The 16726-nt window shown below is 37.0% G+C and overlaps 1 protein-coding gene across 12 annotated transcripts in view; it reads left to right on the forward strand.

The window, feature by feature from the left end:
* Positions 1-16726, forward strand: part of LOC110847796 (basement membrane-specific heparan sulfate proteoglycan core protein) — a 50546-nt gene that overhangs the window by 15609 nt on the left and 18211 nt on the right. For 4 of the 12 annotated variants that reach the window (XM_035850594.1, XM_035850591.1, XM_035850593.1 and 1 more), the window contains exons 2-42: positions 486-1032; positions 1107-1263; positions 1356-1425; positions 1503-1596; positions 2001-2126; positions 2721-2928; positions 3032-3096; positions 3678-3746; positions 3963-4007; positions 8029-8099; positions 8163-8214; positions 10266-10397; positions 10623-10778; positions 11415-11501; positions 11592-11630; positions 11909-12025; positions 12241-12360; positions 12734-12787; positions 12896-12958; positions 13035-13103; positions 13224-13261; positions 13361-13391; positions 13645-13845; positions 13915-14142; positions 14265-14390; positions 14607-14692; positions 14762-14808; positions 14873-14898; positions 14980-15022; positions 15099-15106; positions 15185-15220; positions 15301-15390; positions 15451-15474; positions 15542-15574; positions 15670-15758; positions 15857-15879; positions 15955-16048; positions 16133-16150; positions 16213-16351; positions 16540-16583; positions 16660-16704. In XM_035850594.1, coding sequence (XP_035706487.1) covers positions 486-1032; positions 1107-1263; positions 1356-1425; positions 1503-1596; positions 2001-2126; positions 2721-2928; positions 3032-3096; positions 3678-3746; positions 3963-4007; positions 8029-8099; positions 8163-8214; positions 10266-10397; positions 10623-10778; positions 11415-11501; positions 11592-11630; positions 11909-12025; positions 12241-12360; positions 12734-12787; positions 12896-12958; positions 13035-13103; positions 13224-13261; positions 13361-13391; positions 13645-13845; positions 13915-14142; positions 14265-14390; positions 14607-14692; positions 14762-14808; positions 14873-14898; positions 14980-15022; positions 15099-15106; positions 15185-15220; positions 15301-15390; positions 15451-15474; positions 15542-15574; positions 15670-15758; positions 15857-15879; positions 15955-16048; positions 16133-16150; positions 16213-16351; positions 16540-16583; positions 16660-16704 — 3810 coding nt within the window. Of the gene's footprint in view, positions 1-485; positions 1033-1106; positions 1264-1355; positions 1426-1502; positions 1597-2000; positions 2127-2720; positions 2929-3031; positions 3097-3677; positions 3747-3962; positions 4008-5879; positions 6290-8028; positions 8100-8162; positions 8215-10265; positions 10398-10622; positions 10779-11414; positions 11502-11591; positions 11631-11908; positions 12026-12240; positions 12361-12733; positions 12788-12895; positions 12959-13034; positions 13104-13223; positions 13262-13360; positions 13392-13644; positions 13846-13914; positions 14143-14264; positions 14391-14606; positions 14693-14761; positions 14809-14872; positions 14899-14979; positions 15023-15098; positions 15107-15184; positions 15221-15300; positions 15391-15450; positions 15475-15541; positions 15575-15669; positions 15759-15856; positions 15880-15954; positions 16049-16132; positions 16151-16212; positions 16352-16539; positions 16584-16659; positions 16705-16726 lie in introns of those variants that run through there. The other 8 variants (XM_035850598.1, XM_035850595.1, XM_035850599.1 and 5 more) reach the window with 8 other exon arrangements.

The raw sequence follows: 16726 nt of genomic DNA on the forward strand, positions 1-16726 counted from the left end.
TCTTTTTGGCTTGAACTATGTATAACTGTGCATTTTCTCACAATTCACATCCACAACTCGAATCCATCAAATTAAATTTAGCAAATTCAGCTAAAGCCATGTTCCGGGAAAGTCAGAAGAAGTTTGCCTCGCAGGCTCATTGTGATGATTGTGCCTGGCTTTTGAACTAACTATTGAGCGAAATGAAGATGACTATGCACTCTTCTTCCAATTTCTCCACTCGTCACAATTTATAAACTTATAGCTGTCAGTCAGCCGTATCCTCCTGATGAAGCAGCGACAATCTAAATTCACTTCCACGCTTTCTCCGACAACAACTTTCATACATAAATTCATCCTCTGCTCCTCTCGAAATGTATTTTATTTCATGTCAAAGTTGGCATTCAGACAAATGCGCCCGTATTTTATGGCTTAATTGAATCACAAGCGATAAATTAGATTAATCATTTTTTATGAACTAAACTTTCACCTTTGTTTTTTTTCAGAAGCCGGAAAATGACTTGGTTTTCGAGGAAAATGATGGGAGTGAACTAAATTTAATATTATCAGACCCTAAGAAGTCCAGCCGTAATGTCGGTGTGAAACCACACTCGAGCAAAAATGCACATTGGAAGAGCAATTTCACGAGTAAAAGTAGATTTCACTGGGTGGACAACAACAACCATAATCGAGAAGTGCAGGAGGATTTGAACTCCTTTGGATGGTCGCCCCGCCACCATCAACTGCATTCACCACCGGTGCATAAACACCATCGTCGTCCCCTGGAATTGAATCAACGGAAGGTGGCCAGCGTTTCCAGTACAAGTGAAAGCTCACTTGGGCGTTCGACACATGACGCGGAAAGTGCTAAACGTCGAAGGACCCGAGTCTCGGAAACTGATGACGAAGATCTCATTTTCTCAGGGGAGGACGAAGACGGTGGCTCAGGTGGCTTCCCGACCCCAGGAAATGATATCTACCACTACCGACCAAAACCTTCGGCCACGACAAGTAGATCAGATTCAGATATTCCATTAGGAAGCTTTGAGAAACGTATGAAAATTTGTTTGCATTTTTAAAATATACGGAAATCTTTCAAAATGCTCTTTTAAAAAACAATTATGCAGGATTCTACCGCATTACGCTCACAATTGGAAAGAGTTGGAGCCCCGCATTAGAGTCAAAAACATCGTCCATTTTCAGAATCTACCAACAGGAGTTAGAAGGTCAAATTCAAAATTCTATGGGCTTTGACATCGAGGGATTTTATGTCACAAAATTCACGTATGATATATAATTACGTCGAACTAACAGTTATAATAATTACACATATTTGTATATGTATTTTATTTAAAAAATTATTGGTTATGTTGCAGAAATATTCAAAATCCTGCATTTGTCTTGTGTGAATTTGACCTTGGGTTGGTGGGTATGACAAAGGACCAGGTTAGATTTTTTTTACTATAGCGCACTATTCCGAGTTTCCAGACAGCAATCTATAACTCAATGTGATTCCGTCCTAGGTCGAAGAAGAGTTTTTCACGTATTTGGAAGTCGGAACTATTGGCTCTCTTAGCGTACAGAGTAATGGATTTACTGTACGAGATGTCGGTGGAGGTGAGTGGATTGATTGGCTGAATGACGTTGTCGAATCTTATCTAAAGTACTGGAACATAGTACAGCTACATACGCATCTAACTACGCGAATGATAAGGTTGTGAAGTTGAAATGCATGGATGGCATTGACATGCATAAGAAGCTATCCAAGAGTTCTTAAACTTTTTCACAATCAACAAGTTTCGGTCATAAACTACTTTGGGAAAATTAGATGAATCCAGATTTACGCAAATAGATGACGATGTGTCGATCGATATCGACTCGAGTTTGCCGCATTGATAAGAATGAAAGCGCAAAATTGTTTTTTTTCGCCGCCATGTAGTTGAGTTTAGAAGATTGGCAATCGTGTATTATATATTCTTATTAGTTTTGCATGGCTATTGAATGCAATTTGCGCTTTTTAGTACCTGATGAAGCTTGTACCGACGGACAACTCCAATGTCGAAACGGTGTGTGTGTCGACATTTCTAGCCGATGCAACTCAATAAATGACTGTGGGGCCGATGATAATACCGATGAACAAGGATGTGGTAAGCAAATATACTATACTTACATTGTGTGTCGCGCATTCATACCATGACTATGCACATAGACGCATATATCATCTGAATTTAAATTTTGAAGTTGTGAGTTGAGGTTTTCTACGAATTCAAATCAAAATTGTCAAATATTAATTTGGTGAATATCTAGTGTTGGAACTGTCAATTATTTTTTTTAGAAATTCTCAAACTCAAAACCATGAACAAATATAACTTACGAGTGAAAGTAGTGGGGATAGAACCTGCAAAAATTGTCAGCGGTGCAAGGAAACTCATGGACCTCGTCAATATATTGAAAATATATTTTTTGTATTAAACAGTGTTATTTCTTTAATAAGGCTACATGAGTATTTATTTGCGTGTCCCTTGTCAAGAAGATATCTAATTGAATATTTACGGTTTCCGTAATACTATTTCATTTTTAAAGCAACATTTTCTAATTTCATATAATTGTTTATTTATTCTGCTTACTATAATTCGAATATTTTAGATTTGCACAGTTGACATGCGCATATGATTTTTTTGCATCCAAGTGTGCGTGAATTTTTGTTGCACTTTAAAAGCGTGTATGATTTATGTACTTAGCTCCCTCAACGACACCAACAACAACGACGACCACGTCGACAACTGCAACGCCGAGGACCACTACAGCCCGGCCAACGCCTCCACCCCGATATCCCACCTCGGAGAATGGGTCTTCCGTTGTTCATCCAGGGCCGCACCCCTCTCGCAAAGATGGGTGTCGTGCAGATGATCAAGTTCGATGCTCCGATGGATCCCCAGTTTTTATTTGGTTTGCATTTTCTATTAATTTCCTTAAAGTTTTATTTCCGGGGAGCTTATTGCGCTTTCTGTGTACAAATGTGCACATAAATTTAAATATTTCCTAAATATAGCTCCGATGAACAATGTGACGGAATTAAACATTGCCCGAATGGCGAAGATGAAGCGCAATGCCCTGGTACTTTCCACTTTTTTTCTATATACGTATTTGATTTGTACTTGATTTGCTACATGCATGTCCGTGCTATCAACTGAAATTGCATGGATAACAAAGCTGAGATAAATATGTCTGGAGGATAATTGAGACTCCAAGCTCTTCAATACGGCATGTTGCTGTCGTTTTGCTTTCTGCTTTTTGACCACTTGTCTTCTTCACACAATAATCAATGTAATGACTTTATTGGCGAAATGAATTAACCATGAAGACATAAAGTCCTCTAGGCAAACGTTCACTAATATAAAGGGTGAAATATACGAAGTAAATTAAAATAGCCACCATAACACTTATTTACACCATTCACGTCTGAAATTCGTGATGTCTATTAATTTTCCACTCACTTACTGAGCACACATGGAGAAGGTGCCAGACTGTGGTAATGAAACTAATACACTTTTTTGGTGAGGTCAGGGCACAGCTGAAGTTGTTCCATAAATTTTAAACCATTATGATGTGAAAAAACGTATAAAAATAATAAATAACAAATTTTCATCGTTGCTTTAATGGTAACAATAATCCGTGATGACTAATTTATATTCCAGAGAATGGGTGTGCGTCCCACCAGTTTCAATGTGACTTGAAATGTATCAGCAACTCTAAGAAATGCGATGGTACGTTTGTTGCAGCAGCTAAAATATAGAATCTGCACTATCATGTCAGGAAATTATGCACTCACAATTACATAATATTTTGTCATGATTTTCTATGCATGTAAAATGTGACGGACAAGGGGAATTGTGGGATCAATAATTACAATAATTACTTGCGAGATAAATGGCCTGCGTATACAAGTACGCGCATTTATTGTATGGTTGGTTTTTGTTTAGGAAAGCTAGACTGCTTGGACAGGACGGACGAGCAAAATTGTGAAGGTAAGTAATTGATTTGCGATTATCTTAATTTTCCTGTCTGTAGCATAACCAAAATTTCTGGTCGTAATTTACTCATATAAAAATATGTATGCACATTTAAGCACTGACTTAACTGCAACTATAATAATTCCTTTTTCAGTTTTGGACTTAAAAAGCTTTGGAGTGAGTTTAATGATAACACGTAATGTTGTATGTATGAACAATGGGCTACAGTTTTTAATTATTTACGACATGTAATACAACCACTGCAAAACTTTTGCACGGAATCATGTGGGTTGCTAATTGATGCCTTTGGTTTTCGGTAACAAATTCAAATAACTTTTAATCAAACTAAGCAAAACATCTTCACCACGATATGTTTTCGACATGTTTTCAGATATTATTTCTTTTTATGAAAAATGTTACGATATTTCAGTTCGTTTGGGGGAAAAACAATATACATAATTTAATAACTGAGGCTGAGATTAAGGTGCAACATTCATCCATTAATACATACATAATGCGAAGAGTTTTCTTTATTAAAAGCGCATGAACATGAGTCTGCCTCCCAGGTGGCCATTCAACAAATCATAGTATGACCATTTACATCACCTAATTGAAGTTGCATTAATTGAAATTATCATTTTTTACGGACAACACAATATTGTAGCCAAATCAGGCCACATGTCCAAATCTTATTAAACCTTTGGATTGACTCTTAATACGTATATAAGGCATGGGGGAAATTTGATTTGGCACGTCGCATATGTTCAACACAAACTACCGACCGATTAAGTTACTTATAGATAAACATGATGCATGTGCTTTTATGTTTTCGGAGAAATAAATGTCACCAAACAATCAGGAATCGAAACATGATAACGGAGCTCGTTCGTGCTCGTACTTTCAGTGCACTGGCTCAGACCGTGCAAACAACTAAATCCGTGGTGTTAAAAAGAGTTGGGAATGATGACGGACTTTGCAAAGCAGAGCTAATTGGATAATTGACATTTTTACGGATTTAACTCATTATTACTGGTCACAAACAACGTTGGTTGTTTGGAGTGAATGATCGTTGTCATAAAAAAACGAAAAGGAACCTACCAGTCAGCTAAAAAGTTAAACTCTATTATACAAAATGCAGGGGCGGACGGACTTAATAATAGAGAATCACGAGAGAGAGAGGAAAATGGAATGACCACACTTTTGTGTATTTGTATAATACAGCACGCATAATATATGAATATCAGTATTCACTCCCACTTTGAATTACCAACCAACTCGATTAACCCTTCAAACACATTCATGCGGATCAAGCTACATACTTAGAATGCATCATCGGAAGCTTTTGTGCATTTTCCAACCCCATAATCATGCCACAGTAAAAGTGCATGCTGAGCAAAGAAAGCATATTCTTCTTCCTGAATCCTCTACTCCTCCACTGTCGCACGGCCTTTAACATTCCGTCCATTTCCAAGTGTGAGATGTGAGTGCATGACCAGCTAGTAAACATTTTGTTATTAATCGAGAATGCATTATGCACTCGACTCGTGCATGTGTGTATCTTATTTGATATCGCTGATCGGGTCTATCCCGGTCCCTGGGTCGGTCGGTGCTGCTGATGCTGGTAACCACTTCTTTGGCTGATGAAGGATTTGCGATAAGATGAACCATTGAATAAGAAAGGGAACTTGACGGTTAACTCGTGGTGGAAAGATATTCAGTTCGTAAAGTGTGTGTGCCATGGCGAGCTCTTTTGTGGGCTGGTCGTGGATTTATATTTTACACTGCCGAGTTTCTTTCAAATGCATGGTCCATCTCAGCCAAAAAGCTCACAAACTTATGTACATGCTTGGTCCACATCACTCACATTACATCACTTACACTGGTTAACTGAGCATTATTGTGAAAAGCGAGGTCCTCTCTTTCGGTTCAATCCACGATTCCTCTCCCAGCTCTCAACCACTTTTCGCTCTCTTGGCTTTTGAAAGAACAAAAGTCAGAACCCTCGTGTGTTTAACTCTCCCTTTGTGATTGACATCCTGCGCTGGTGATCACCTCGTTTATCATCATTTACACGACCAAGTACGGAGAGTCAAACTGTTGTTTAATTTCTCCCTCCAACCCAACAAATGGCCCGAAAACGCTAGCTCAGAACTTTCCAAAAATGTCACCCAGAAATCTATCTGGGGTGAAAACCCCAAAGTGCATTATTGTGCTTTTCGGGCTGCTGCTCTTCCTACCCATGAACAACATCGTATCTGCCCAGAAGCAGCAAAAGCAGTTGAGAAGGGATGTTGAAGGTATGTTTGTTGTCTTACTTTTGGAAAGTGTATTTTTCAGAACGCCGAGCTAGTTGACTGATATATCCTCCACGGAAGAGCAAAGGATTTCTCATTTTGACAAATTAGACTGTGTTTCAACATTTCAACAGTTGCCAAAGTCATTAAGGTGGACTCGGCAGCGTATCAGTGGTCTCATGAATGAATTGCATCTGTCGTCGAAATATATTTTAAGAGCTGAGCGCATGTATGCATGCATAAATGGTGGACTTGTTCACATGTCATATCACCACATTGAGGGGATCATGTTCCACAACTCTTTATGTAATTATGTGAGAAATGGCTAGAAAAACGGAGGGTTTCGGATGGTTTAGCAGAATTTGTTAATGTGTAACAAATTTCAAACCTAACAGAGTATTTACAGAGTCTAGAGGAACATGTCATGAGAGAGACGAGTCGAGTCAGTCAGTCAGTCAATCCTCTTTTTTTATTGGTTTATCATCTTTGAGTCGTCAAAGGGTTTAAACAACACAACCACGCAACTGACGGCTTGTTGTAAGTACACCATACGAAAAGTAAAGCCTTTACTCAGTTTTTTTCTACGTCCTGAGATCAACATCATGAGAGATCATTTAATCTGGAACAGTTGTACTCCAACTGACTTGGTCGGAATACAGATTACAAATCTAGTCAATTTTCCCATGTCTCTTTTCAACACAGATTTTATATTATAAAATTGCTTTGTTCAGAATAAAGAGAATTCTAATAATGGAGAACGTAGTGAAATTCCACATCCAACCGCAGTTTAAAATTCTACTCACTCGCACTACTATCTGGACATTTTGAACTTCTCGCATCTTCTCCCAATTCATCTGTTGAGGAGTGAAAGTAGTCGGGTAGAGAACGGTCACTTTTCTTCACTCAACAGAATTTCTGCATACATAAAACGAAATGTCTCTTTCCTTTACATGGTTTTGTTCGAATTATGCAAGTAGAAGTAGCTTTATAAATATATGAGGGTGCATTTTAGTTTTGACTGGTGGCCAAAAATACAAAAAAATCAAATTGTACATTCATTCATTCGTCATGCATTTTTTTATATTTGCAAAGTTATTCGCTACCCAGACGAAATTAAATCCTTCAACAGCACAGTTCTCTAGAAAATTGGCTCGTATTAAGAAGAGTGACTATAAACAAATATAAGTGTGCATGTATAGATGTGCCCATGGTATACCAATACAGAATGTATGTACATAAGCATTTCAATTTCGAACTGGAAAATAATCAACACATAAGAATGAATGTTTTTAAATTAAAAAATGATGTAATATGAACTGGGTGCATCACGATGCGTCGTCGAATGTGGTTATAGTACATGAGAGGTTGTCGTGCAACGAAAACTATCAAGTCAATGTCGATGTAAACTAAAATCAGGGAGTGTTTGATTTAAGTCTTGAGTGGAATTGTATTTCTGTGTTGGTTTAAAATTACTTTGCACTGCAAAAACTGTAATATCCATAAACTTCAGGAGGGTTTCTGACACGAGCGTGTGCAGCGTAGGGTGCACATACATTTCTTGAGAGTTAGTGAGGTACATATGGTTCATTCCCAGTGTGGATTAACAATAATTCAACGGGCTCAGCTCGTTAGAATTCGTTGTACATGTGTTTATGACTACATATTTTCAGGCAGAGTCTCATTGTAACCTTTTAATTTAACATGGTTGCTTCATTTCGTGATATCTTGCATAATTTTGACAGAGTCCGGAGCAACATGTAGATCGGATCAATTTCGGTGCAATGATAATTCTTGCATTGATTTAAAATTCAAAGTAAGAATAAACATTTGGTAACTTTAGAATAATTTATGAAATAATTCACTGTTGATCTTTTAGTGTGATGGGACAAAGCATTGTAGTCTTAATGAGGACGAGCTAAAAGATTGTCGTATGTTTTTTTTACCCGTCAGCATTTTCTTCTGAAAGCTGCGTTCAATGTTAATATTAAAATTTATTTATGCGCGTTCATGTGTTATTCGTGTGCCTCAGTAGTCTGAATGTGCAAATGCCTTACGTATTTAGGAAACAATAGTGAAAATAAGTTGAAAATAAGATGGTGAAGGGGAGTTCAGGGGCGAATCAATTGATCAACTTAATGTGTAGTACTTTTTGGGGTGGGTATTAGGCGTATAATGTGGTTGTATGAGTGACATATTCGAAATGGGTGAAATTAGGAATAAATAAAATGCATAATAAAAAGATTTGCTTAGAAGTGGCTAACAAACTTACACAACTGACAACAGCAAATAAGACGAATGAATTTGAGTTGTATGTAAATCGAATAACATTTGGTGGTTGGTTGGTGGTAACATAACAAGGCACTTAATCTGCATAATCTTAGTTATCTAATCCTTATCTAATTTTAACTTACATAAACCTACTCACAACAACACGCTTCTACTAGTAGTACTTACGTGTGTTCATGTATGTATGATGGGTTAGGTTGCTCACTGCATATAACTACGTCCGCGTACCATTTTTTTTATTAATTTTATGGTCACGACTTTTCTTGGTTTTATTTTCAAGCTGCTCGGCAAAATAACAAAAAAGCTGAAATATATACGCAACGTGTTTAAAAAGCTAGCAAGGCTTGAAGAATGTTAATACTGACAAGGGAACTTTAAGTACTGTCTCATCTCGATTTCTTTCGGATAGTCTTAATTGATAGATAATTTAGTGCAACTTAATCCACATTTAATTGCAAACATAAATATAGCCAACAATTCTGAAAAATAAGTAAAATAAGTAGACTAACATTGGTCGTTACACCTTTTTTCATGAAAAGTTGCGAGTTACAATTTTTGAAAATTTTCACCCATTTTTGTATATTTTTTGAAAGCTTTTTTGCAATGCTAAAAAAATAAAAGAAGTTTTAAATTGAAATTTTGTTGAAATAAAAAAAACGAAATTCAAGTTTAGAAAATTTTGCAGATTTTCGCAATTTGGAAAATTGGCAAATATTTGTGTGACTTTTTTTAGTTTTCTGCGCACTGATGATCAGCATGAAATTACGGAGTATATCAATATTCTGTAAACTTCATTTCATCCTTCTGAAGGCGGTTGTCCATGTTAAAAGCATTGGAAAAATTACACTTTTCGGTACAGCTTTCGCTACATATTTTGCGAAAACGTAATTTTGCACCGTATGTTCAAAGTTTAAGTTGCGCTAAATTATCTATCAATTAAGACTATCGAAATAAATCGAGATGGGACAGTACTTAAGGTTCCCTTTTGAGCAGCTACTAATAATGGAAACGCAAACCATGTTCAACTCAGATCTTTTTGTGGCCCATGTAGTTTGCTAGACCCAATTACATATTTCGTGCGGCACTTGGGCCGATGCAAAATTCAGGGACTTGTGGTCGCCACAAGTTCGCGAAAACGCTTGCATTCTCACGCAAAACTGCGTTATTACTCTTACGAGTCTTACTATTCTCACTTCAATTCTCCCACTCCCACGAAAAAAACATGCGTTCCTTTATTTTAATTCTGTATTTTTTTAAATTTTGGCGCAAGTTGAAAATTCAAAAGCATGTATTCTTAGAATTATTTACTTGCCTTATTTTTTTAGTGCGCTATAGAGAATTTTTATATTTTATTTCAAAAATTTAGGTAAATTGGTTTTATACCGATGTCGGCATAAACCCGACTTGTCGTGGTATGGGATTGAGCGAATTAGAGGGAGAAGTGAGGGTATATAATAACGTAATTTCTGTCTGAGAAGTCAAGCATTTTCGCGAACTTGTGGTTCACAAGTCGCTGAATTTTGCGCACAGTTGGTCTATCGAAATTTGAGAAACACCCGAGTTAAACACGGTTTGCGCTCCGGTTGTAAGAACTAATAGACTGCGAAATCAACTAATGTTTGCTTCTTCTTGCATATTTCGTTATTACAATTATTGTTTATTTAGTTTTGATTTCAGTTTAAATTTTTAATAGCATGCAACCCTCGAACACATTACCAATGTGATTCTGGTTTCTGCATCTCTTTGATTCATCAGTGTGATGGATTTAGACAATGCAACGACGGGAGTGATGAGAGTGTGAAAGCATGCAGTAGCAAAAATACGAGTAAGAATCCGACACTTTCTCCATTCTTATTCCTCTGCTGGAAAAATTTCTCTGGTTATGGGTGGCACTTAATAAAAGGGGTTTTGGTGAACTGTTTTCATCCTCGGCTTTACCTAATATTCAGTGAATATTAAATACTTTGTGCAGCTCAGACTAAGCTGATGTATGTAATAATGATCGCTGGTGGTTAACTGGATGGATTTTTGTTTACTCTGGCCCATGCAGCAGTTCAACCCATTAGATGTTCGGGCAACCAATTTAAATGTGTGGATGGTGAACTCTGTGTACCAAGATCTTCCGTTTGCAACCGGAAAAGGGATTGTGCTGACGGTTCAGATGAGCTGAATTGTCCAGGAATTCGACCCCCTCCTCCAGAACCAGGTAAATATTGAACTTTGTCTCTCTGTATCCGATTTCTCTTGGAGCAAAAACAAATGCTCTTATTTATTGTAGAATCAGATTTCTCATACCAAAACTCCAAGAAAGATTGTAGGTGCATCTATTGTAAACCTCATGGTGACGTCGGGAATATCTAGCCTTACTTGAACCAGGCTGACTTTCCTTGAACCTTTCATTTCTGTAAAGTAATGTATTTGCGTGTGGGAAACTGTCGGATGGGTAGATTGTCAACATTGATGGTGAATATCTATGTAGAAAATGGAGTTGAGATTGTTTCATATCACAACAGCCTAAAAGTTAATCAAACATTACAAAAAACTCTAAAGCTATATTACATGTGTGCATGTCTGATATATTCACGAATTCTGCCGAGAATCGTGCCACCGCTTGTGGCATAATCAAACTGCCTTGAGCAATGATAAACATTATATATTTTCAGTATGAACAAGGAACTAAATATGAACTAATATTTGTGTTCATATTTTGACTCTGGGTGTGTGTAATCCTACTACCCTTGGCTTCATGCGTGTTTATGTAGTAGATACACACATACTATTTAGAAGGGATGCAATAAGCCACAAATAATACTACGGCACATTTCTTTGGTTCCTATTTCAGTGACGTGTTCGAGTTATGAATTTCAATGCAAGGATTCGTCGTGCGTGGATAAGAGTTTGATCTGCGATGGCTATCCGGACTGCCGGGGTATGTCTGCCTAAGCCTCATCAAATCAAATGATCATTGAACACTGTTTATCTAATCCTGTACCAATATTTTTTCTCAAATGGTTTTCAGACGGCTCCGACGAAGGGCCAAATTGCAAAGTGTTGCCTGGTAAGTTTATTTTCGCCTTCTCAAACTGTATGAACTGAACGTTGCACACATTCAACAACTATGCGTATCACTCACCAGATTCCCAGTATCCCATTTCGTAATGATATGCAATCCATATACATCGTGTCGATTTTTCTTCACTTTCGAAATATTTAAATATTACTTGCTTTAAATGTTTTATTATTATTATTTTTGTCAACGCTTTGGTTCGTCGCATTGTAATATTGGTAGCATGAATGTATCTCGAGGTACTTATGTAAAGGTCTATATTTTACTAGGGGCTTGTTCCTCGTCCGAATTCCGTTGTGGAGATTCGAGCTGTATCAGTGGGGGACTTCGGTGCAACGGTAGAAGTGACTGCAGCGATCGCAGTGATGAGGAGAATTGTAGACAAAGTAAAAATGCTTTCACTACATAATAACGAGGGGGGAAATCTCTTTTCATATTTCCTCTGGGCTTGACATAAGCTGTCGCGTCCTAGTCCGAGACACGATCATTCATTCGCTTTCTCTCCCTCGTTTGCCCTTTTTCTAAACTTTTTTGTGTCCTTGTTGCTGCATTATTATTTTATTTTATATTTATGATGTTGCTTCCGTTTGGGCAATAATAGTTCCGTGTCGACCGGATCAATTCAGATGTTCAGCTACTGGAGGAGGTTGTATCCCGAGCAGTGCTGTGTGTGATGGTATCCCTGACTGTGACTCCTTTGCCGACGAGTCCAATTGTCAAGGCAGGTTCATTTTTTACAGATCTTAAAGTGGCCCAATTTGAGAAAAAAACTTTCCTTTGCTTATTGTGTCATGTATGCTTTGTGATGTTATGCTGTCTCGTAAATATTGTTTCTTTTTACTTAATAGAAAGTCCTGAAAAGTTATCACGTATAGTTTTAAACGGCTGCATACATTTTTTTAAAAACAAACCTTCTCGTAAACCTCAAAAAGTTACATAGTGGTACTTTGTATTATTTATAAAAATGAAATTATTTACAATATTTACAATCAATAATTCAGCTCCTCGCTTCTCCACTTTCTCTAATTGAGACAATACACAAGAAAAAATATTTTCATTTAAAATAATATATTTATTTCTAAAATTTGTCTCAGTTACATGCAAACATGATCAGTTTTCTTGTGGGGACAACACTTGTATCCCAATTGGTAAGACTTTTTGTTTATCAAGCAAAGTATAATTTTGCCGTATGCATTACAAGATATGATCGTACTTAAAAAAATGATATAAAAATGCAAAACTTTGTTAAATTGTAGGTTATGTATGTGACAAATACGTGGACTGTCCTGACCAATCCGACGAGGGCAATTGCACCGTGGGTGAGCCTAATTATATGTCTATTTTCATGATCATAAAGATAATTATGAAGATATTTACATGCGAATAAACTTTTAGCACCACCTCCAAAGCCGCAATGCACTGGAAACCAGTTTACTTGCCACGCTGGGTCGACATACTGCATTGGTAAGATAAATATCTTTTTGACTTTAGATGATGTCAGAGCTATTTGGAAAAACATCGTAAAGATTTCATGAAGATATTTTTGAAAAAAACTTGTAAATCAAATGATTCCTGGTTTTATAGACGTTCGAGCAAGATGTGACAATAACTTTGACTGCCAAGTAAAAATGTTTATTTTCTTTATTGATATTATCGCAGTTTTACTTTTGCAAACAAAGAACTCATTCAATTCATAAATCTTGTCTGAATTAATTCAATAGGACGGTTCCGACGAGCTCAATTGTACAGTTGGTAAGTTGGTAGAGCAATATATTTTCTTATTGGGTTATAAATTATCTGATTAGACGAATCTGAGACTTATGCAATCTTATGTAAGTATTGTCATCGTGTCAAGTGGCGTCTGGTCCAATGAAACCTTGAAAATGTTTGCAAAAGTACCAAATTTCACATAAGCCCAGATTTGTAAATTATGATTACCAAAAGCCTGAATTGAATAATATGCATTAAAAAATACTTAATCTTATTTTATTTTCGGCATTTTCAGCAACAACTCCCAGACCACCCAAATGCAACCCACAAAATGAATTTACATGTCATAGTAGGGACCAATGTATTCCTCGCTCTGGAGTGTGCAATGGAATTGTTGAATGCAATGATTTTAGCGATGAGCAACTATGCGATAATCTGGTTTCTCCTGGGGGAATAAATTTGAAAACATACCCTGCTGAGCAGACAATACGACAAGGTCAGTCTAAACTGATCTAAGGGATGGTTAAACATGATTCGTCATTTTTGATTGTTCATACACATGCAGGTCACGAGGTGGTATTCCAATGCAGAGATGAAGGACCACTGCGTGTTCCAGTTAGATGGATGAGTGGGAACGGCCAGGCGCTCCCACCAGGCTCCAGAGACTTTAACGGACGATTGGAAATGCCCAACGTTTCTGTGAGCTCAACAGGGACTTATATTTGTGAGGCAATTGGTTATCCGGCTGCTACCCCTGGATCCAGAGTATCCGTCTATCTAAGGGTTGACCAATGTAAGTGTTTTGTAAACTTGTGACCTAGGATTAAATATAAAGTGTAAAATTGACACTATAGATAAACCTTCTTTAAAAAACATAAACCAAAATTATATTTACTAAACTGCAATTAAAACAAGCTGCTGGAGGAAAGTCGCCCTGGAGTCCTTCAGAATTGTCTCATTACGATTTTTGGGATAACAGGCAATGGGAGTCTGTGTATTTTCCCCAAAGTGATCCACTAACATATCCCACAACAGATATTGGTAGCGTGTCTCACACTCTGCTCTATTAATGAGTATTATTAGTTCTGCTTCTTAATTCGTGTGGTATAGATTTATAGATTACTTCATCAATCTCTTATTTTCGCTCGATTGTTGATTGTGAAGAAGGCGTTTTAGTACCTTTTAAGTTGCTCGTAATTTTGTCATGTTTTTTACTTAACTTGGGGAGACGTGAAAATATAATCATTTTGATTTCAGATCAAGCCCCACCCACACGTCCTCCTAGTGCGTGCGGTATTTTACAAGCAACATGCAACAATGGGGAGTGCATTTCCAAGCAAATGGTAATAATACACATACCTTTCTTGTTATGTGCACATGATTGTGTTATCATATGATATGTCGAATTCTAGATATGTGACGGAGATCTGGACTGCAGCGATGGTAGTGATGAACAGCGGTATGCAATTTCTCAAAGTTGCTCATTTCTAATTTTTTAATGACTTGGTTATGAAATTCGACAGGTGTCATCACGGTAAAGACGGCTGTGGTAAGACAAATTTGGGGCTATGTATATCATTAAGCAATATCAGTTACATTGACGTGCATATAACCTCATTTCTATGACTAGAACCAAACGAGTTTCAATGCGGTAACCGACGATGTGTTCCAAAGTAAGAAAAACTCCCATGCATAAACTGTATTACATTTGAGGCATTTTAATATTTTATTATTTTAATACTCTTTTAGAACCTGGGGTATGTCAAATTATAATTACTTAATTATGAAAACACGTAAGGATATTTTTAATTTTATGTATTAAATGTTGAAAAAAGCATGCGACGGTGATGACGATTGTGGTGATAATTCAGGTAAGAATAAGTAGTTTTTGCCAAAGTGGTTTCAATTTAGGGTTGATTTCAGTACAAGAGAGTAATATAAACTCTTACAGACGAACAAACGTGTGTTCAGAAGCCTGTGGGATCGCCCTGTCGTCACAATGAGTATCGGTGCTCTTCAGGAATTCAGTGTATTCCTAAAGGTATGTCATCTATTTTATCGTAGTATTATTATTCATGAAATTAATTTCATACTTTTTTAGCATTCCATTGTGACAAGGAATTAGGTAACTGATAATAAATTATGCCAATGAATATATCGGATATGAACATACAAATTAATTTTGGGGTCAGATTGCGCGGATCGGTCGGATGAGCTTGGTTGCTGTGAGTTGTAGCATAAGATTTGATACCTCTTGATTTAGTTATAACTATACATTCATTTTTATGATTGATTGCGTATATTAATCTAACCATTCCAGTGGCTCCAGTTATCAACAGACCACCACCCCCTCTGATTACTGTCGGAATTGGTCAGTGGTTTAATGTTTCATGTACCGCAGTTGGACAGGTATTTCTTTGGCATTGCGATATATGTATGTGTGCGTATGCACACAGATCAGAACGGGGTTCTAATCAAATTAATGTGTTGATCTTTTCGTTGCTCAGCCTGTCCCGGAGATTGTCTGGAGGTAACATACTTAAGTGCACAAGATACGACTTATTAAGAACGTTGCAATATAATAAATATGTATGTGCTTAACCAGATTAAATTGGGGACACATTCCAACCAAGTGCGTCACGTATAGTTCCGACGGGATCGGATATCTTTCTTGTCCAGATACTCAAATTCCTGACCAGGTATGGAATGCATGCGTGAAAATTATGTATGGTCCACAGTTAATACAAAAACCTCAAACATGATTATTTTTGTTTAATAAATAGGGTGCATACTCATGTGAAGTAAGTGACATATTAATTAATCAATAAAATCTGAAAGTTTAATGCTAAAATTATTAATCTAGGCGATCAACGTACTCGGGTCCACTTTTGCAATTCCGGATTGTATTCTCGTAGTGGAAAGACCTCCAAGCGTTTGCCCCACAAGTTACTTTAATGACCTTGCAGACACAACGAGAGATTGTTTGAGCTGCTTCTGTTTTGGTTAGACCCGTGTTTTTATTCTTTTCATCTCCTAACTTTATGTAACTCTATGGGTTGAAAAGCCCGAAAGGGTAATGAGATTAAATAAATATCTATCTATCTATCTCCTAAGTTTCCTTCACATAAAACGTATGCATGCAAAATATATGTATATGTATCGATGCCTGAGTTATTTTTCATCCATTCAGGTCATACAACCGATTGCAGCAGTACCAAATTGTACATTTCTCCCGTGAGTTTGTATTTTGCTACGTCCCAACGATTCCTAAATAAGCAAGTGTTATAATGCAAAATTTTTGCGTTTTTAGATGCCACCACCAGAGTTCAATTTCCGATTGGTTGGAGTATCACAGGTAATGTGAATATTACCTGTGA

The sequence above is a fragment of the Folsomia candida genome, unplaced genomic scaffold (assembly GCF_002217175.1).
Source record: "Folsomia candida strain VU population unplaced genomic scaffold, ASM221717v1 Fcan01_Sc003, whole genome shotgun sequence".
Classification (NCBI taxonomy): Eukaryota; Metazoa; Arthropoda; class Collembola; order Entomobryomorpha; family Isotomidae; genus Folsomia; species Folsomia candida.